Below are 21,017 nucleotides of genomic sequence, written 5' to 3' on the forward strand. Positions count from 1 at the left end.
ACAATTTTTCCTTTAAAACATTAAGTGGATTTTATTATTCAACATTTTCTCTTAGTTGTTGAAAACGTGTTTGTTTAGTAATTAATTGATTAATCATCATATTTTGAGTTTATCATTGTATAGTTTGAACCATATGATCTTGAATTAGGTATTGAAAATTGTGATGTGTTAACACAGTTATCATAACTCTTGTTTCCAGTACTTGTTATTGCGTTTATTACTTTTTAATATACTCTTTTATTTTATATTTTGTTTTGTTTTAATTTCTATCAAATTCATAAAAAGAAAAAATAGCAAAGATAAAAACCTATTCTTAAAATAGCAAAGACAAACACCACATTTGGTGTGGTTGTTGTCTAGACTCTTCAAAATAGTACGGCCAGATTTTTATAGATTGCGCTAGATTCGGTATCAAAATGAGAGTGATAGAGTCGGCTATCTATACTCGAACTAATCTAAGATGTCGACTTAGTTTTTAGTTCCTTAATTTTCCATCCACGCGCGGTTGTCAACATTGTCGCAAAAAATTGTTTTGACATTTTTGACGTACAATAAAAATTTTCGTTGAACAATTCGCTTCCACCACCGATATCATGAATTTACCCGTCTAATTGAACGAAAAATGGAAACCCAAGAACCCCTCGAAAACACCACCGGTACGCACTCTGGCCTTCCAGGCGTCGAACTCAGACAACGAGACTCCCGTAAGTGTTGTTGGGTCTGTTTTGCTACAGAAGACGAAGACTTGGACGCCTTATGGGTGCAACCATGCAAGTGTCGTGGTACTACCAAATGGGTGAGTAACCTCAAAAATTCCCCAAAGTCTTAATTGTGGAGTCGCAGGTGCACCAGTCATGTCTTAAGCGATGGGTGGATGAAAAGGAAAAGTCGGGTCAAGCAGGCAGGGTAGTGTGCCCACAATGTCAAACCGAGTATATTATAGTCTTTCCCAACATGGGGCTGTTTGTTCTGTTATTAGATACAGTTGATGGAATTATTTTCCGAGGCTCCTTATTCCTCGCAGCGGGGATTGCGGCGAGCGCTATTTATTGGACTGGAGTCACATATGGAGCGATTACTGTGATGCAGGTGCAAAAATTGTTCAGACCTCATCAAAAAAAAGTACACATGACGAAAATCACTGTGTTTTGTAGGTGATTGGGCACAAAGAAGGAATAGACCTAATGGAACAAGCAGATCCTTTGGTGCTACTATTAGGCCTTCCCTCCATTCCAGTCGCTCTAATTTTAGGCCGTTTAATCTGTTGGGAGGACGCTTTACTCAACTTTATGCGACGTCATTTTCCAAAGATACCCATAATTCATAGTGTACTACCATTTAGGTATTACAAAATTCTCTGTGTCTTCAAATTGACATGTTATTTCTTTGTTAGAGTTGATGTTTTCCAATCTGAGACGGAATCAATTAACGAGTTGCCTCCAATAAGCAGCCCTGTGTCTGCCACTAGGATATTATGTGGGGCGCTGCTTATGCCAACGATTGCAAATTTATTTGGAAAGTTGTTTTATAATTCAGTGAAGAGTAATTTTCATAGGACCATCTTGGGGGGAGTTACATTCATCACTGTTAAAGGATTTCTGAGAATATATCACAAACAACAACAGTATATACGGCAGTGTCAACGGAAGATTTTAGATTATACAGAAGCTAATATTTCTACATATTTGCACAACAGGAGCAGTGATTGAGTTGTTAATGTTAGGACAAATTGTGTCGTTTTGTTTTTATTATAGTTTTACTAGACGTTGTTAAGTTTCCGTCTGTTTTTCTTTTGACACAAGTTACGTCGAATTTTATGTCAAAATTGACAATTCCCACATTAAACATATCACTGAACAGTTCAAACATTTATTTAATTGGCAAGTTTACAATACACGCGACTAGATAACATAAGAAAATACTCGTGGAATGATAACGTATTAACATAATTTAATTATAAACAAATCTCTAGCTAGGATTGTGTAAGTTCCGGCCCTGTATAAGGAAACGAATCTGTCCAGTACCAACCAGGCGATGCAATTTCCTGTAGTCGGAACACCGAAGGCGCGACTTCCCTTAACACTCTATAATAGCTGCACTTTCTTACTCTTCCTTCTGGCATGACAGAGTCATAAGGCGGCGATAAGATATCAATAAACGCGGCAGGTCCGCCGATACTTTCAATCTCATGGAGGTTTCGACTTTCAGGTTCAACCAAGCAGCACTCGCAATGTTCATCTAAAATACTTTCAGCTGACTTCTCAGCTGTGATGAATTTCATCACTCCAGGATTTTTATTGTCGATTTGTTGAGTTTTCTCCGTGTTTATTGAATAACTGATGACTTTTATCTTGCCTCCGAGGACTTTGATGAGGCCATACATCTTGGGGTGATTATGAAGAGGTAGTTTCATGTTTGGTTTTAAAATGAATATGCCAATAGTGAGGTTATAATCTTCATGAATGTCGACGTAAGTCACTGGGGCCTTGTTGGGGCGTTGCCATAAAGCTTCAGTCATGAATTGAGGGTGCAAATTCACGTCTTCGGCTGATATCTTGTCCAAAAGAGCCTTCAGAATCTCCATATTTTGGTAAAACATTTCTTTGTTGGTAAACGTTGTCACTGCCTGACGCAATAAAGTACCCATTGGACTGCTCAACATGACGAATTCTCTTTTTATGGTGGAAGAAAGTAAACGATCACTGGTAGATTAATCAGATTATTTGTATGGTGAAAAACTGAACTTTTCTACATCTGTAAACGTCATCTAATCGCAGTACGTGATCATCTTAACTGTCAGATATCTGATGGGCAGATTGTGGAGTACGTTCGACAAATCTTGACAGAATTACATGACAATTTCCTTCATTTATGCATATTTAAGTACAAGGTGTTTATGAACGTTTGTAGCATCAAGGGTGGCTATGAAATGTCAAAGAAATTTGCCGCTCGTTACTAATGTGGGTTTAGATTTTTCAACTGACATTTGTAGTTAAGCTCAATCATTGAATAAAGTTAGTTTTAAAAACAAACTGTTCAAGTTGTGGTTTTAAAAGCTGCACTAAATGATCTATGATTGTGCCAAAATTATTTTTTTTTTTCCAAAAATAAATGGAGATATGAGCTTATAGTCAATTAAGAGAAACAACCTGTATAAGTAAAAAACCAGACCTGATAATTTTTTTCTGTTTTCAGTTTTGAATTCTGCTTAAAAACCCTTTTAGATTCAACCCTTCCCCCTTAGACAACATAAAATTGCGGGAAATTTAAAAATGTCCGCCATTTTCTGGCAAAAATAGCCGTATCTCTCTCTAATGCATAGGTAAAGTCCGTTTTTTTTAAACCACCAACAATGCAATTTTTCCCTGCATTACAACCGGCAACGTTGCCTAAGGAGATTTTTGGTGAAAAAATTGTTGTCAAATTTTTGACATTTCAGAAAATTACGCACTGTTTCCCCGTTAAAAACGTTTCTTTTAAACCCTGTTGGTTTGCAAATCAAAGGATTAAGACTCGGCACAGCCTGAAAGGCCGTTTTGTGTAATCAAATTGTCAATTAGACAGCTAACCTATTTGATTTTATCACCAAAAAGTCACCATCGACGACGTTGCCGGTTGTAAAGTGGTGGGAGAGTGTGGTGTTGGTGGTTTTTTAATAAAAAAACGGACTTTAGGTTGCAAGTGTTCACTTTAACAGTTATTTCTTTATTTCAGGTTGGAATCTTGATTTGGAAATGACAAGTTGGCACCATTTTCCCCCAGAATTTGACATTTGTAAAGTGGTGCGAGAGTGCGGTGTTGGTGGTGTTAAAAAAAATGGACTTTACAATGGATAGCAGTCATTATTGCGGTACTTTATGAATCTAGTAACTTTAAAAAGTTAAGTTGGCAGCATCCCCTACCGATTTGATTTTTATCAGTAGCAATTGGCAGCAAAAGCATTTGACCTTGACGCAGCTGTGGTATGCGTGCATCTTGTACAACATTGCTAAAAGTTGTTAAATCTCTATTAAAATCTTTCTTTTACAATACATTTTTAATTGGATATTGATTAATACACTAAACTTTGACAACGTGTTAACCTCAAAAAACGCTACATTCAATTTTCCAACAATGAAAGCTTGATTTACACCCAAAAATTTTCGAAAGTATATACAGGAGAGTAAACATAGCAATGAGCTGCACTTTAGTGTTATAGTATAGTTCAGCCAAGTTCGTCTGAGCCACCATAAAATCATAAAAATTAGACGGCAACCGCAACCGGACAGTTTGCGGTATTTTGTCATTTATGACGAGACATCTGGCCTGTTTAGGGATGCTGTTCTTATCGCAGGGTGCAAACTTGAGGAAATAAACCCTCATTATGTGCACTTGAGAATCTTTTGAAGCTGTCCCGTTGCGGTAGCCCGCAAATTTTTATACTTTTATAGTGGCTCAGACCAACTTGGCTGAAGTATATATCCGGTGAGAGATTGAGAGATTTTGACAGTTGACATATAGGTTGGCAGCAAATTATGCTATAAAATACACTAAAAACACTAAATTCCTACGCAAACTCGGTTGACAGCATTGACTTTAACTAAATAACGTATATTATAACATGTCACTGGTTGACAGTCAGTGGGCTTATTTTATTATTTCAAATTTCGCGCGTAAATTTAGTGAATTTTCTGTCATTCAATCTCTCTCTGTACGAACTATATTACTATCGGAATCAAAATTTCGAACATCACTTTTTGACATGGCAATGTAAATCAAGCTTTATTGTCATTGTGACTGACACAAAGTAAATTTCTGACACTTGCTGAGTCTTTTATAAATTTTAAGGTTATAAAGACAAAGGACAGTTTACAATTTTTAACCATCAATCAATTTGATGTGCGAAATTTTGTTTCCGCGATAGTAATTATCAATTACCCCGCGAACGTATGTCTGGTCTTAATACATACCTATCCACCAACATCTGTCAATTACCTATTGATGTTTTATATTAAACTAAGTCACGTTTACGAGGAGCCAGCCAACTAGATAAAAACTTTACTCAGTGTGATCTCTGTTAGTTTTTGATCAAAGTAAATTTCAAAAATAACAAAATCCCTAAAATTAGATTTCCGCCGTTTCCAACCTTAACCTGTCAACGTCAACTTGACTGACGATAAACATGATAAAACCGACAGTCCCGACGTGCCCCGCTGTTCTAGACCTCAAAGCCTCCATAATTTCCCTCCAATGTCGAATTTGTTACGAAAACGAAAATAACGAAGATTTGATAGCCCCTTGTCTTTGCAAGGTTTCGATTGTGAGGTTCAACCCTTCACCCCCTAAATGTCGATTTTCCAGGGAACCGTGGGCTTTGTCCATCGTTCTTGTCTCGAACGATGGCTGGGTGAATCTAATACTACTTCGTGCGAATTGTGCCAAGTCGAATTTAAAATCGAACGTTTTCCAAGATACACGTCGACTCAAGCAATCTGGCAGTGGGTGAGAAGTCGCAGGACTCCGAGGGGCATCACTGGAGGTGTTCGCAGTGACATTGTTGCCTGTACTGTAATTACACCAGTTGTTATCATTATCACCTACGCTTGTCTGTTTTCTTCCGATTATTACAGTCAACATCATTCAGGAGTGGTGCCAGCAGCCGGATGGACTTCCGTCTCTTTGCTCATCATGATCGGAATGATGTTAATCGGATATTATTTATGGGTGTACTCGGTAATCAGGATGCATTCAAGGATGTGGTTTAGATGGTGGCAAAGAGATTTGGTCGTCAGATATATCCCTCCAAGTCACCAGAACGTCTGCTGCGAAGTTACCATAGAAGTGCCTGCGGAAAATCCAGAAGAGGCAGAAGACGAAGTGGCGCTTCAAACTAAGGAAAGCGAGGATGTAATTATTATAATGCCTGTAACCCAAGAAGCTAGTGAGAGTGGAAGTAAAGAATCTAATGTTGAGACAGTATAAATGTTTATTAGTTCATGTAACATGTTTAAGACGCGCGCCTTTTGATCGATATCTTACCGCGCGCTAAATTCGACAAATAAATCTTGACTTTGTTGCCGTCTGATCGTTTCACCCAAATCTGAAAAAGAAAAACGGTAAGTTTTTCTGAGATTTTGACAGTGATGGGGGGAAAAGTGGGGCAATATCGAGGGTTTAGTGTCAAAAACAGCTAAAATTGAGTCTAAAGATGTCTTCGCAAGTTTGTCTTTTCTTGACTTAACAATATAAAAAACTATTGTAACGATTGCTTGAACATAAGAAAGAAGTTTTCTTTACTACAATTGTCCAAATTGCTTTAAAAAAGTTCGCTGTATTTACAAAAATAGTAGATTTTGTTATACGACAGAAAAGTGGTACTTTTTGTCGAGCAATTAAATTGCAGTAGCGAGGCAAGCTTTTTCTCCAAACGTTAAAATCAGTCCCACGACCGACAATGAGTGAACGCAAATTGAACTAAAAACATGGATGGCTATGCATGTAGCTGTCATTGATGACATTTACTGTGAAAAATATTGATTTTGAAGAGTTTCAAAGTTTAGATCGTGCAAGTGCCATACAAAATGTAAGTCTCAAATAGTAACCGTCACAAAAAGTACTTTTTCTGCCTAGGCAGAGAAAGTGTTTCCTTGTCAACGAGCGTTGTTAATTACTTATAACAAAATTGCCTACTTTACTGTCAAAAAACGACTAAAAAATAGTGACTTTTTGTGACGTTTGGAGAAAAATATAATTTTAATAGTTTTGATATTAACTCGTCTACCTGGCGGGTGTTTAGTGTCAAAAAGTGCTATGTGCAAAACTTAAACGAATAATTGATTATTTTGAAAGAAATTAGATTGACTTCGGGATTACAAAAGGACGAAATATGTAATAATTAGTACTTAAAAAATAAAAAAAAAGTACAATCCATTTTGAAACCATGTAAATCTTTTTATAAAACCAAGAAATAAAAATACAAAATTCTAAATTCTCTTCTTCGACCCGTTATGCAAGGTGTTTATAAATGTTTCTAGCATCAAGGGTGGCTATGAAATGTCAAATAAATTTGCCGCTCGTTACTAATGTGGGTTTAGATTTCCGACTGACATTTGTAGTTAACCTCAACAAAGTTTTGAAAACAAACTGTTCAAGTTGTGGTTTGAAGCCTGAAAATCTAAAATTTTGCCACAAAACCGTAACCGAAAACTTGTAGACGTGACATTTGAAATAATTGTGAACATAGTTATATTCACTATGAAAACAAAGCGGTAAAATAGCGCATGACAGGAATTCCAAAGCCCCCCTTGATGCTAGAAACATTTATAAACACCTTGTACAAAGAAGTATCGAGAGACCAAATAAACTTTCATCCTCAGTTACCTTTGGATTTCCATAGCGTGTCATATTAATAGTCACTTTGACAGCTGCTAATTTTGAGGTTATTAGATGGAAATTGTCCCAAAATGCTTAAACGCTAAAGTACGTGTTGTAATTAATTTTCCATAAGAGAACTTTTATTAAAATTTTAACAAAATGTTCAGTTTGACAACATCAAATTACTTGACAGAAACAAAAGACTGTTTATTCAATCAAAGACATGACAAAAAATATCACCCAAGACTATGTTATAACGTGTGATCCACAATATTTTTATTTAGAGTGGGCGTTGAGAAAATGTAATTATGTCGAGAAAAAATTTGACAGCAGGTACTTTGACATTTAAATTGTGATTTAATTTCAAATGGTTTTCAAAATTGTTGATTCTGAGGTTACACACGAAAATTATCTTATTTGCAGTTTCGTAATGTTATTTTTATTAAAGAATTGAGGTTATATCAAAAACAAAATTTAACTCCGACATGACTTTTATGGTTGTCTCTCTCTTTCATGGCCTACAGTAAATAATAATTTTGTGGTTCACATGCTATGTAATAAATGTCGGAATTTGGTAATTTTGTTTTAACTCCGCCCACATGAACAAAAGACGATTTGTTGTCGAATCAAAGAATGGCAGGCCCCGTTTACTCAACACATCATAAATTTGACGTTTCTATTGTCAAGAAGATTTGCAATTTGCAAGAGTTTATTGTTTATTAATCGTGACATTTTCGTCCATTTTAATGCTGTTTTGTCTTCTAATGTGTGGACCTTTCTAGCCCAATGTCTGACAAATATTAACAAAAAAAAAATGGTGCAATGAGAATCAGACTTTTAAGGAATTAAACCAATGTTAGAAAAGGCCGACTTTGTACGTCATTTTTCCTGCAGAGAATTTATAAGGATAAGTTAGATACCTGTCATGGATACATGTCAATTTTGATTAATAGATGGCTTCCCAAGCAACTGACAAGTAAGGTCACTGGATAGAAAATGTGTCTTTTGTAAAAAAAACAGCAAATTTTCATCTAGTGACTTTACTGACAAGTTTTTTTATTAATCGTAAAACATAATGACGAAAATAGATATTTACATAACAAGTGCGGAAAGTGACCAATTTCGTACGAGTGTAAATGTAGATGCACGAGGCGGCAGCCGAGTGCAGATGTTACACGAGTGCAAGAAAGACACTTTCCGACGAGTTGTGTACACTATTTTTCCTACGACCTTCCATCATCAGGAAGAAACCATAAGCCTTGACAATAGTTCATTTCTTATTTATTCTAAATATAATTTTTTACGACCATGAGGTTTTATATGAATAAAAGTGACGTATTTCACATAGTCACATAGATGGTTGATGTTTTCGTACCTCCATTTCCGAAAGTAAAAGTCACTAGTGTGATATGAATATATCCGCACAGACCTGTCAAAATTGTCTTGTCAGAAACGACATAACCAATTCATTTTTACCATTATGCATGTTGTTTTACAGTGAATCGTCTAGAAATTTAAAACAAATTCAAGAATTACATTTGTTTTTCAAAATAACTGTCAATTTTGACAGGTCTGTGCGGATATATTCATATCACACTACTGACTTTTACTTTCGTAAATGGATGTACGAAAACATCAACTTTCGGAGTCATTTAACCGTGTGGAAAATGCCACTTTCATATGGGGTCGTAGGAAAACAAAATTATAATGAAATTTGTGTGCTAATCTGCACTGAAAATAACAAAAACAAGTTTCTTACTAAATGCTTCCACCATTTGGTGACAAAATGACAGAAGTGACAATTCTTTTTGATTGATATTCTGCAGAAATTGCTGGAGTTTTAAAAAAATAGAATTTGTTCAACGGCAGAAATGTGGTACTTTTTGTCGAGCAATTAAATTGCAGTAGCAAGGCGAAGCGACAGCAAAGCCACTTTTCTGCCAAATAACAAATACAAGGTGTTTATAAATCTTTCTAGCATCAAGGGAGGCTCTGGAATTCCTGTCGTGCTCTACTTTGCCGCTTTGTTTTCATAGTGAATATAACTATCTTGAAAATTATTTATAATGTTACTTGCGTCAACGGCATTTCAGTTACGGTTTTGTGTCAAAATTTTGAATTTTCAGGTTTCATACCACAATTAGAACAGTTTTCTTCTCAAAACTTACTTTGCTCTATGATTGAGGTTAACTACAAATGTCAGTTGAAAGATCTAAACCCACATTTATAATGAGCGGCAAATTTCTTTGACATTTCATGGCCACCTTTGATGCTAGAAATATTTATAAACACCTTGTACAGTCGCGGGCAAAATTATTTGGACGTCATTTTTTTGACATTTCGGAAATTTGAGTGTGGTCTATGCATTACTGTCAATTTGACATGTGAAACTCAAGCAATTTTGTCAAAAGTGACAGTAATAATGAAGTAAATAAAGGGTGCTTTACTCTTTATGACAATCATGACCGCAACTGTACTACTTTTTCTCCAAACGTTAAATTCAGTTTCACGACCGACAATGAGTGAACGCAAATTGCATTATAAACATGGATGGCTATGCATGTAGTTGTCATTCATGACATTTACTGTGAAAAATATTGATTTCAAAGAGTTTCAAAGTTCATATCGTGCAAGTTCCATACAAAATGTAAGTCTCAAATAGTAACCGGCAGAAAAAGTGTTGCCATGTCAACGAGCGCCATTCATTACTTACAACAAAATTGCCTACTTTACTGTCCAAAAACGACTAAAAAATAGTGACTTTTTGTGACGTTTGGAGAAAAACAGCATTGTGTAATGGCTGTGCTGAACGACCAATCACAGAGCCGCATTTTGAATTTAGCGCCCACAAAAATTCTCTGCGGAAAAAATGACTTTTTGTTTACAAAACACGATCCCCTGCAAGTATTGCCAACCCAATAAATTTGTGCGACAGCAAGTCACTAAATTTTGTTTTCTCTTGAAAACTCACCATATCGCTGCCAATGGCAGAGATATTCGCTGGAAACTTCGGCAGGTCTCTTCCTTCAACGAAAACGCTCTGCCCTCTATGAAACCAACGTTTCTCGTATAATAACTTCCCATCTTCAATCCTCGTCTCAATAAAAGGTCCATCATTGAATCCGGACGAAATACTTAAAGGACTGTGTAGATGAGCCTGACTTACTGAGTTATCATCTACAAAAAAAAAATCAAAATAACGCAATTTGAGAGGTATAAGGAAATACAACCAATACTGGGCTTCCGGACTGGCGTCAAGACTTTGCTTCTATTTATAACTTTCAAGTCGTTTTCAATTTCTTTTTCTTCTAAAAGGTACGTAATTTGTGCGGTTGGAGCCTTTCGCCGTTTCTCAGGAACAGGAATGGGGTCATTGGGTCTCCTTCTCAGCTTCCTGGTCATGACAGGCTTCACTTCCATGGAGTCCCCAGTTAATTCCATCGTGTACCGCTCAGCTTCGATTGTCTTCTTTTTGTCTTCCAAATCCGAGATTAAATTCTCCCTCAAATCAATTTTCTTATCCTCAAACTCTTTCACTGCCGCCTTCTTTTCCGCAATATAATCGCGCTCAACACACTCTATCTTGTAGTCTCTATAGAGAATATTAACGCGGATTCTCTCCCTATACTGACTCTCCAACTTCTTCACTTTCTTATTATAATCATAGTGAGTACCATCATTCAACTGTTGCAGCCGTTTCTTAAGACTAGCAAGTTTATCTTGGTACATCTGCTCTTTGATTTCCAGAGGCTCTTCATGGCGACCTGTATCCGTCTCACTCGCGTCTTCAGTATCTAAAGCACACGATAAATTCAAAAGAAGGAATGCCAGATGGTTACCTTCATCGCTTTCATCATGGGGGTCCTCGTTTTCTCTGTCGTCTTCATCGTCGAAATTTTCGTCTTCGTATTCGTAGTCTTGATTGTACGAGTTGGAGTACGGCGACCCCAAATATGACATCTCCGTTAGCTTAATTTTGGAGGTTTGATCGAAACTGGGGTACAAACGAAGCTGTTTACAAACAGTGAAAGTTGGGTTATGTTCAAGAACACAAACCACAGAGCTTGAAAGAAGAGAAGGTGCGGTTTTGATGCCAACATCTAAAACTAAAATGATTTTTACGAGGATTGAAGCTCCAAAAATTTGTTTTCAAGCAAACGCAATGGTTTTATTGATTTTTGTGGCGGATTTACTGGGGGAATTATAAAATAAGAATTTATTGGGGCATGAGACTCTCTATTTCTGTAATTCTATGGTCCCCAGATGGCGCTGGTGTTCCTCATTGTTGTTGTAATGTCACAGTACATCGACTTTTGAGTCGTGACTGCCGTCCATCGCGAATTTGTTTTGTTTGTGTTAATTAATTGTGTCTATATTTCTTCGATAAGTCATAAATACATGTGAAGCTGTCTTTGTGAAAACTTTAGTACCAATTTAAGTGTTTGTCTTGACGGGCCGCCTTATAAAATTGCGTTAACGTCATTAGATGAAGCTTCATTAGAATACAATAAGCATTTCTTGCTCATGCAACAAAACTCAAGTACAATGTGATACGATAAGTGTAGAATCAAAAAGTGATTGTTTTTAAAGATGAGTGATCCGGACGACCATGAACTGGACCCGCGAATACAAGTGGAACTAGAAAAATTGAACACTACCACTGATGAGATCAACAGATTAGAAATAGAATATGATGTAAGAAAGGCGGTGAATCGGTATCCAGGGGATTGTGCATTCAAAAGTCAAGTTGGCCTTGTTCTTTTGCTAGAAGAAAACAAAGGGATAAACACATGTCTGTTATTAATTCATTACATTTGATAGATGACAGATTGGGTTGTTTATGCTTTTTTTATTGAACTCTCGGTACCATTTATACCCGATCACTTAATAAACAAAGGACAGTTTTGTAAATCAAAGACGTATACTATATTTCAGAATTATTGACACCTCAGTGTGCCTTGGAAATTCAAATTTATGTTGGCAGAATCTTCTAAGATCAGCGTATTTAGTGTTTTTAGATTTATATTTATTCCAATGTGTATGTAATGTGTGTCACGTTAAATGTCAAATTTAGACAATACGTTTTTTTACGATTTCTACTGCTTTTGAGTTTTGATTGGTTCTTGTTTAATTCATTGTAATATTGAGAAAAAAACTGTCTTTTTCAAGACACCTTTGCGTTGGAACTGTTTCTAAACGGTAAATATACTGATTCGGGCAAAGCTTCTGCCAGCATTGAACGTGTCAGTTTAGTCTTTCGAGTAAGAAGTTGTATAAGCATTATTATTATATTCACATAATATTCCTTAAAAAATAGGTGTCGCCGTCAACTGTAAAGCGAATACTAACTAAAAAGGCAGCTGGTGAATCATTACAACCTAAAATAAGCAGTGAAAGGAAAACCATTTGTCATGATTATGGATTTAAAGAAGCATTAAATGACCACATTTTTGCTAAAATCAAGAGTAATGAATATATTAACCTTGATTCAATTTTTGAGTATGCCAAAGAAAATTTGGACTTCACACAAAGTAAAACCACCCTTTATAGACTGATCAAAAAAATGGATATAAGTTTAAGAAAGTTCATAGAAGGAGTATCATTATTGACAAACAACAAAATGTTCTAAGCAGAGTTCGTTTTTGCGCCAGATATTTGGAACTGAATCAAAGCAAGATGCAATTTTTGTGTTTTTGGATGAAACCTGGGTGTATGAAAATGGAAGTCAAATTCGTCAATGGGTATTAGAAAGTAATCCAAAAGGCATACCATCAACATTCAAGAGTGAAGGAAGACGCTACACCATTCTTAATGCAGGGACTGAAAACGGATTTCTACCAGGTTGTGATCTAATACTGGATAGCAAAAATAATTACCATAAAGCCATGAACGCTGAACTTTTTAAAAAATGGGCGTCTGATAATTTAATTCCTGCTTTACGGTCATTACAATCAAAATGTGTCATAATGATGAACAATGCCCCTTACCACTCAGCAAAATTAGAGAAAGTACCAACAAATTCTTCATCAAAAGATGGAATAAAGCAGTGGTTGATGAAACATAATATAACTTTTAATGATAAACTCAAGAAAAAGCAGCTTTTGGACTTAGTTCTCCCCTTCAAAGTGAATGCCAACTACACCAAATATGAAATTGATGAACTTTTGAGAGCAGAGGGTCATGAAGTTCTAAGGCTGCCACATTATAACTGCCAATACAACCCTATTGAATTGACTTGGGGCTTTTGCAAAACATATTATAACCAACGAATTCAGGGAAAATTAGGAGCGAAAGGCAGAGTAGTAAATCTTTGACGTGAAGCCCTCCAAAAGTGCACTGGCGAAAAATGGGTAAATTTTATTAAGATGTGAATGCCATTCCACCAATTATTATGAACTTAAAATCTGATTCATCAGATTCTGAAGAGGAAAATTATGCAGTGCAGGAAGGTGAACTGGAATCTGAAGCAGAAGAAATCTGTATTATGATGGTAGATTCAGAATCTGATTAAAATATCTATTATTAAATATTTGCTTTGTACTTAGAATAAAGGGAAGTACAATTAAAGTCTTCAAAGATCACGGAGACTACATTTCAAACATTTCTGATAACTCCGAACAACACTTGAAACTTGCAAAGGTCAATATATTATCCATTAACCTAAAATAATTGGGACAATAAAGAGATTCAAAAACACTACTTTAATTCAATAAACGTAATTTAATGATAAAATGCATCAATCCATTAGCTTAAAAAAGTAATTTACTTCATAACCTCAAAATGTTACATTGACAGTTTTGGAACCAAAATGCTAAAAGTCGTTCACATTGTTAGAGGCGTTTTACACAGACATGGCCTACCGAGATGTCAATAATTCTGAAATATAGATGTTTATGTTTGAAAGTTTTTTGTTTTTGCCAGGAATCCAACACAACATTTCGCATGTTACTAAATGAATCAACCAGAAGATTAAAGATTCTTTCCAAGAAACTGGGAAGTTGTATAGAACGTGCTAGACCGTACTATGAGGCATTGGAGGTGGCAAAGCGAGCTCAGCTAGAGTGCCAAAAGGCCGCAGTGCAATTCCAAAGAGCCAATGGTGACGTTTTTTTTAGTATAAAAACTTTAATAACGTTTTTTTATAGAAATTCATGCGGCAGCTAAAGAAACGGTAGCTCTGGCGGAACAACGATTTTTGAGTAATCAACATGAGTGGCAATTCGATAATGCCTGGCAGGAGATGCTTAATCATGCCACAATTAAGGTAGAGTGGTCTATAGGAGGATATTTACATATCAATTAGTCAAAATTGGTCACAAGATTACGTATTGTAATGATAGTTTTTATGCAAATAGTAGATTTTGTTATACGGCAGAAAAGTGGTACTTTTTGTCGAGCAATTGAATTTCAGTAGCGAGACAGCAAAGCCATTTTTTAATAACAAATACAACTTTTTCTCCAAACGTTAAATTCAGTTTCTCGGCCGACAATAAGGGAACGCAAATTGAACTAAAAACATAGATGGCTATGCATGTTATTGATGACATTTACTGTGAAAAATATTAATTATTAAGTCTCAAATAGTAGCCTCACAAAATTGCCTAGTTTAGTGTCTAAAAACGACTAAAAAATAGTCACTTTTTGTGACGTTTAGAGAAAAAATCTATTATTTGCATTTATTTGTTATCAAAATGAAGTGTTAACAAAATTGACACCATTGCCAAGGTCACTCCCAGCTTCATAAGTGTGAAGATTGCAGAATTAAATTATCGTTTTATCAAGAATCACTAAGATCAATATTATTGTATCATAATTCTGAGGATAAATTTTTCCAGGTGATGGAGGCCGAGAATCAGAAGGCCGAAAGCGGCAGAGAGCACCAACGCCGTGCCAACGTCTTCAAAACAGCCGAAGACTGCGTGAAGCAACTTGAAACTCGCCTCCAAAAGTTCATTATCAAGTCTCGTCCGTATTTCGACGAAAAATCTCTCTGTCAGAGCCAGCTCAACACTCAGAAGGACCGAATTGAGACGATAAAACGAGACATTGTCAGAGCAAAGATCTCGTACTCGCAAACGCTCAAGCAATTAGAGCAGATTTCGAACGAAATCCACATGAAAAGAGGCAGCGTGACTGAAGAACTGTTGCGAGGACCAAGAGAACCTGGAGTCGGAGCGGAACTAGTGCCATCTCACGAGGAATTAACGAAGGACGCGTCTTGGAGTTTTCATTTAGAGTTGGAAAAGTGTGATGTGGCGAGTTGCGGTTCTCCTGGCGGAACGTCTTCAGCTGTCAGCGAGGAAAATCTCTGCGAGGATTTAGACGATCTGAAGGTGAAACTTAGGGAGTTGGCGGTGCGGCCGGTGGATGGAGGGGAAGGGGAGAGCATGGATGGGGTGTGGGAGTCGGAGCTCAATCACGCGGTGCAAAAAATGGACCACATGATGATGATGCAGGAGTGCACGCGGGAATTGGACCAATTCAAATCGGGGAGCAAAGATGGCGCTCAGTGTTCAAGTTCAGATGCAGTTTCTTAAGTTTTGCAATGTTTACTACAACGAAGGATGAACTTGGTACCGTGTGATCATTTTTTTTTACACGACGTATGTTTTCCTCAGGAGATTTGGTTATTGGTTAAAATTGGTCACACGGTATTTCTGGTTACCTTAATAACATTGTGGTTTTATAAGGGTTACTAATTTTTATACTAAACTCTGAGTGATATTTACAAGAGTCTAATTTTTAATATCGTTAGCTGGAGAAATTTTGATATTTAAATGTTATGTGATCATTTTGAATGTTCATTCTTGTTAGTTGGAGGGTAAAGCACAAAAGTTTATGAATGTTTTCAGAGCTAACATAATAAAGAAATTTTTATCAATTGTATGATTTTTTCTACTCCTAATATAAATTATTCATTACGTATTTAACAGCAGATAAGTAATAGCCTATTTAGACTACACGTGTATTCGAAATTAATGGCGACCGAAGAAAAACCGAAAATTTAAATCGACTACGTATCTAAAATTTTAGTTGGTAATTCAGTTTTGTCAGTTCATTAAAGTGTTTCGAAGAGATATTTAAATGGAAAATCGCTTTAAATCAGCTCGATTATCGATTTAAAAAGCCAAAGATGTTTTAGTATATAGTTTATCCGGTGAGAGATTGGGATATTTCGACAGTTGACATATAGGTTGGTAGCAAATTATGCTACAAAAACACTAAATTCCTACGCGAAATAGGTTGACAGGGTTGTCAGTAACTGGGGTTATTTTGTTATTTTAAATTTCGCGCGTTTGGTACACTTTTTATCGCGTAGATTTAGTGACTTTTCTGTCATTCAATCTCTCACCGTACAAACTATAACAGATTTGTGGATGGGGTCTTAACTCTGGGCCAACATCATCGAACAATCTCAGAAAAGCATCATTGGTTTTGTCCCTTTCTAACACATTGAAAACTGACAACTAAATAAGTCTATCTTTTTCTATAGTATCTGAGAATTGATTGGTCAACAGAGTTGGCGCGTGATTTGAATTTAAAAAAAGAGAAACCTTTAAAATAAGAGATTAATGAAAATTTAGTGTGAAATTGCTCGCTTTAGCGTTACACACACTAAGATAGTTTTTAAATAAAGTCAAATCAAATGCAACACAATACAAAACAATCAAATATTAATGTTAACCGGTTTGCAAATGAACCACAGAACAAATGAACGTAACCTTTAAACGCAACGGAAAGACGCTGTCCTGTCACATTTCTGGCGTCAAACAGAAATAAGCCACGACTGATGTGCTCCAACGTTATTGGCTGGATCCACGATCTGCTGTATATCTACGGCCTGTGCATAATCTCATTTCCTCGTATCAAGAATGTTTCCAAGAAAACGTCTTTTTTTGCCGAGGAGGGCGCCACTGCTCGGGCGCTTTTGACATTGTTGACAAATTAAATTTTGGGGTTAGTAAGAGTTTTGACTTTTGAAAGCTACAAAAAACACAAAAGTGTAATAAAGTAACGATCGTAAACAGAGCACACAACGAAAACTTGAAAAAGCAACAAACAACGTGTAATAATTTGAAAATTCAAACTTCAAATTTGAAATGTCAAAAACAATGTTGGTAATAAACCCAATATGATAAAATATTCCCAAAAGTGCCCGAGCAGTGGCGCTTTCCAAAGCATGTGCGGAGAAACAGTTGAACTGCACGAATGCACAGCTCGTAAATATACAGCAGGTCGTGGCTGGATCTTATAGAAAAGGAAAGACTGAACATCGATGAAAATTTCAATGTGAAAGAAAGAGAAGTTTTATAAAAGTACGTTGTACATGTTGGAACTGAACGTATGTTATATTTACACTGTATGCCCGAATCTGTTATAGTTCGTACAGTGAGAGTTTGAATGACAGAAAAGTCACTAAATCTACGCAATAAAAAGTGTTCCATACGCGCGAATTTTAAAATAACAAAATTACCCCAGTTACTGACAACGCTGTCAACCAAGTCACTGCTGTCCTTAGATGAAGGCAGAGAGGTGATAGATTAAAGAGAAGGCATGCCTATCTCTCAACATGTAAATGTTGCGCGCAGGTTGGATTAACAAGGAGCACCGATGTTTTCTATCTCAACAAGTTTTCGTAGACCAAATGCAACCAAAATCGTTCAGAATCTTACTACGCTCCAATCATCAATATGTGCGGGTAATTTAAAAGAAGGAAAACATTTTTCTTTGATTAATACTGACATGATGTCACAATGATTTTTTAGGAGTTGCTTCAAATCCATTATCAACTAAGTGCTGATTTTTCCACCTTTAGTTACTACTGATTAGAAATTAAGTATTGATGTTCTTGTTATAGTCAAGTACTAATCTTTAATAAATACCGGGCTTAAGAGTGTTTTCACATTCTTGAGAAATAAGATGGTAAAAAACAAAGAGGAATCAAATTTTACAATTTATATTTACAAACACATTAACATATATATACAAGATTTACAAGCTTTATTTACATATTGCTTATTTACTACTATTTACATTTATTCATTTAAAAATAATACCAACTTATTAAGTTTTTGACGAATGCGACTTTTTTTCTCTTTAGTATTTGAAATGTGATGTAATCTTACTTCTAAAAAAAATGTATAATACATATAATTAATTAATAAATTTCTGTGATTGTCCACCCTATTTTGAATAAAAATGTGTTCGTTCAACTCAGGGAACAATAACACAATCTTTTAATTCGTTTCTTATTAGAACCGATTGTATGGGACCTTCTTGGGACTTGTCGTAGTTAAAAAGGGAAATCAGTGATGGGCACTCACAGAGACACTCAATGTACTTAATTAAAATGTATATTAGACAAAAATACGTTTACAGGGTAACCGCAACGTACGATGGTAAAAGCGGAATTGAATTATAACAGGGTGGTGGTGGTTTTATATGAGTTCTAACAGATAAAAATGGGTTAAAGACCAAATGTCTAATGGGGGTCGCATCCGGATCAAAGATCAAATACATTATTCTATTAGAAATTCAAATTAAGAATATCTACCCGGATCAAAGAGCAGACGTCTATATTAGGGTAGCATCAGGAGCAAAGGTTAAGCTTAGTTATCAGAGATAAACCTACCACCCACTATACTTTAAGTTATATGAATAAAAATTAATTACAAATACATGAAATCTTATAACAAAATATTGGGGTGGAAAATGTTACTAGCCTGTCTAATACATTTTTCTGCTATTTGACAAATTTTTATAACAGATTTTGAAGGCTTAATTAACCCGCCCTTGTTTTTAGGTTGATCAGCAGGTTGTTTGTAGATGTGGTTTGAAGTGACGTTAAACAAATATCACAAATAATTTTTTTTTTTAATTTTTTTTACAACCCCTGCTATGTATTCCACCACGTTGTCAACATACGTGGTGGAGGAATATACACTATGTACATAGTCATGATCTATAGGTTGGCAAATAACTGGGCCCTCAACTATACCATCAGAAGTACTGGGATTAAGCGTTGGTATGGAAACTGCTGCACTGGTATCCAAAATGGATATACATATTTCCAGTTGGTGAGGCTGAAATTTGGTTTTGTGTCAACAATCTTTTATACGCAGCTTGGAACTGTACGCAGTTGGGGTTATTGTTAAAGCCTCCCCTACTCCTAATACACCCAAAAAACATTTCTAAATGGTCCTGCGAGAGTTTGTAGGTCAAAACATATTTATTTATGTTTTTTTCTGATAAAATTGAAATATTTTAATTGAATTTTGTAACCCTATAATCATTCCTACAAAACCCGTTTGTCGTTGGGAGTTGACAACTTCTTTTCCATCGGGCATTTTTAATTCAGAAATGTACTTGTTAACTTTTTCGGTGCATTTTTTATAATAATCCACTGTCAATTGAGATATTGGTTTTTGATGAATTTGATGATTAAAATTGCTTCTACTATTCAGTATGTCAAAAGCCATATTAAAAACTTCACAAAATTCTGCTGTGGCACTTGCACCTTTAAATCTAAAAAAATTACTGTCACAGTACTTTAAAGCCTTTGCTACACTATCATGTTACGCGTAGAGCGCAAAATTTGAAAAGAAACTAAGTCGTAGCAGCGTCTACGCCAGTGTCTACGAACAGAAAACTTGTTGAGATAGAAAGCATTTCCTCTTTGTCTATTCAAACTGCGTGCAAAGTGGAACTGTGTGCTCTTTATGTGTGTTCTCTTTATCCTATCACCTCTCTGGATGAAGGAGTCTGTTGTCAACCCATTTCGCGTAGGAATTTAGTGTTTTTAGTGTATTTTGTAGCATAATTTGCTGCCAACCTATATGTCAACTGTCGAAATCTCCCAATCTCTCACAATTTGTTTGTGTTTGGTTTGTGGATTGGCATTAGATCTATATTTTATATCAAACCTTAGTGAGGTCCAAAGGTTGATCCTGGCCCGAAATTTGGGACTGTACCCAAAAACTGTGTCGAGGAATGTACTTGATAGGGATATTTTTATACACCAAAAGTTGCCGACATGCATGGCAGCATTTTGACAGGGACGTCAAAATTTGTAAACATTGATGAGACATTTATTATATACTTCATTTCAGACCTTAGCGAGGTCCAAATGTCAAACCTGGCCCGAAATTTGGGACTGTACCAAAAAATTGTGTGGAGAAGTGTACTTTATAGGGACATTTTTATAAACCAAAAGTTGCCGACCTTGTCTGCCATCACTTTGACAGCACCGTCATAATTTGTTGTTTCGTTGATGAATGCAGTTCACTTTTTGAAAACCAGCAATTCTAATTAATAGGTTAATGTAAATAAATCCCTTCGCCAAGTTCGCACCGCTCGCACAAACTGACAGATTTCTGGATTTGACAATGTCATCCCCCTCTACCTCATTACATTCCAGGTGGCACCAACTCTTCCAAAATTTCCTAGCAATGTACAATATGCTGCTCACTCATATATACTCGTTGACACTAAAATGGGGGCCTCGCTATCCATTGAAATAAGGTATACATTTCGCGTTGGAATAACATTAAAAACTATTGGATTCTTCCGAAAATATGAGGTTATTGCATTAAAAATTGGGATGTTTTTAAATAAGTGGTTTCTTTGTTTGTTATTAACAGTGAAGTAATAGAATCTCGCCGACT

General features: G+C 35.9%; 5 protein-coding genes across 5 annotated transcripts; 3 read left to right on the forward strand and 2 right to left on the reverse strand.

Annotated features, from left to right (window-relative positions):
* Positions 1-436: 436 nt before the first annotated feature.
* On the forward strand, positions 437-1,866 carry LOC148167805 (E3 ubiquitin-protein ligase MARCHF5). The gene is made up of 4 exons (XM_088046016.1): positions 437-796; positions 844-1,089; positions 1,155-1,342; positions 1,394-1,866. Exons 1-4 carry the CDS (start codon positions 623-625, stop codon positions 1,707-1,709), a joined length of 924 nt encoding a protein of 307 aa, XP_087902142.1. The 5' UTR covers positions 437-622; the 3' UTR covers positions 1,710-1,866.
* On the reverse strand, positions 1,854-2,859 carry LOC148167806 (2-aminoethanethiol dioxygenase). Its single transcript, XM_088046017.1, has one exon. The coding sequence runs from the start codon at positions 2,660-2,662 to the stop codon at positions 1,973-1,975; it is 690 nt and encodes a 229-aa protein (XP_087902143.1). The 5' UTR covers positions 2,663-2,859; the 3' UTR covers positions 1,854-1,972.
* Positions 2,860-4,657: 1,798 nt separating this feature from the next.
* Positions 4,658-6,054, forward strand: LOC148167807 (E3 ubiquitin-protein ligase MARCHF2-like). Its single transcript, XM_088045883.1, has 2 exons — positions 4,658-5,290; positions 5,341-6,054. Exons 1-2 carry the CDS (start codon positions 5,162-5,164, stop codon positions 5,959-5,961), a joined length of 750 nt encoding a protein of 249 aa, XP_087902009.1. The 5' UTR covers positions 4,658-5,161; the 3' UTR covers positions 5,962-6,054.
* LOC148167808 (sin3 histone deacetylase corepressor complex component SDS3) lies at positions 5,948-11,434 on the reverse strand. The gene is made up of 4 exons (XM_088045882.1): positions 11,193-11,434; positions 10,584-11,147; positions 10,325-10,530; positions 5,948-6,079 (listed from the first exon to the last, which is right to left on the reverse strand). Exons 1-4 carry the CDS (start codon positions 11,311-11,313, stop codon positions 5,987-5,989), a joined length of 984 nt encoding a protein of 327 aa, XP_087902008.1. The 5' UTR covers positions 11,314-11,434; the 3' UTR covers positions 5,948-5,986.
* Positions 11,435-11,613: 179 nt separating this feature from the next.
* pcs (SH3 domain-binding protein parcas) lies at positions 11,614-16,235 on the forward strand. Its single transcript, XM_088045772.1, has 4 exons — positions 11,614-12,048; positions 14,275-14,452; positions 14,499-14,617; positions 15,189-16,235. The coding sequence occupies exons 1-4, from the start codon at positions 11,944-11,946 to the stop codon at positions 15,888-15,890; spliced, it is 1,104 nt and encodes a 367-aa protein (XP_087901898.1). The 5' UTR covers positions 11,614-11,943; the 3' UTR covers positions 15,891-16,235.
* The last annotated feature ends 4,782 nt before the right edge of the window (positions 16,236-21,017 follow it).

Source organism: Gnatocerus cornutus, chromosome 9, assembly GCF_029298725.1.
Source record: "Gnatocerus cornutus isolate USDA-ARS CGAHR chromosome 9, icGnaCorn1.1, whole genome shotgun sequence".
Lineage (NCBI taxonomy): Eukaryota > Metazoa > Arthropoda > Insecta > Coleoptera > Tenebrionidae > Gnatocerus > Gnatocerus cornutus.

Bases quoted from the DNA above. Each gene is read 5' to 3' on its own strand.
- LOC148167805 (XM_088046016.1), top strand. From the start codon at position 623: ATGGAAACCCAAGAACCCCTCGAAAACACCACCGGTACGCACTCTGGC. The intron at 797-843 runs GTGAGTAACCTC...GTGGAGTCGCAG, and splicing joins GTCGTGGTACTACCAAATGG to GTGCACCAGTCATGTCTTAA. The intron at 1,090-1,154 runs GTGCAAAAATTG...TGTGTTTTGTAG, and splicing joins GAGCGATTACTGTGATGCAG to GTGATTGGGCACAAAGAAGG.
- LOC148167806 (XM_088046017.1), bottom strand. From the start codon at position 2,662: ATGTTGAGCAGTCCAATGGGTACTTTATTGCGTCAGGCAGTGACAACG.
- LOC148167807 (XM_088045883.1), top strand. From the start codon at position 5,162: ATGATAAAACCGACAGTCCCGACGTGCCCCGCTGTTCTAGACCTCAAA. The intron at 5,291-5,340 runs GTTTCGATTGTG...TCGATTTTCCAG, and splicing joins TAGCCCCTTGTCTTTGCAAG to GGAACCGTGGGCTTTGTCCA.
- LOC148167808 (XM_088045882.1), bottom strand. From the start codon at position 11,313: ATGTCATATTTGGGGTCGCCGTACTCCAACTCGTACAATCAAGACTAC. The intron at 10,531-10,583 runs GTTGTATTTCCT...TTTTTTTTGTAG, and splicing joins AGTCCGGAAGCCCAGTATTG to ATGATAACTCAGTAAGTCAG. The intron at 6,080-10,324 runs GTGAGTTTTCAA...TTTCTTTTTCAG, and splicing joins CTGCCATTGGCAGCGATATG to ATTTGGGTGAAACGATCAGA.
- pcs (XM_088045772.1), top strand. From the start codon at position 11,944: ATGAGTGATCCGGACGACCATGAACTGGACCCGCGAATACAAGTGGAA. The intron at 12,049-14,274 runs GTAAGAAAGGCG...TGTTTTTGCCAG, and splicing joins GATTAGAAATAGAATATGAT to GAATCCAACACAACATTTCG. The intron at 14,618-15,188 runs GTAGAGTGGTCT...AAATTTTTCCAG, and splicing joins TTAATCATGCCACAATTAAG to GTGATGGAGGCCGAGAATCA.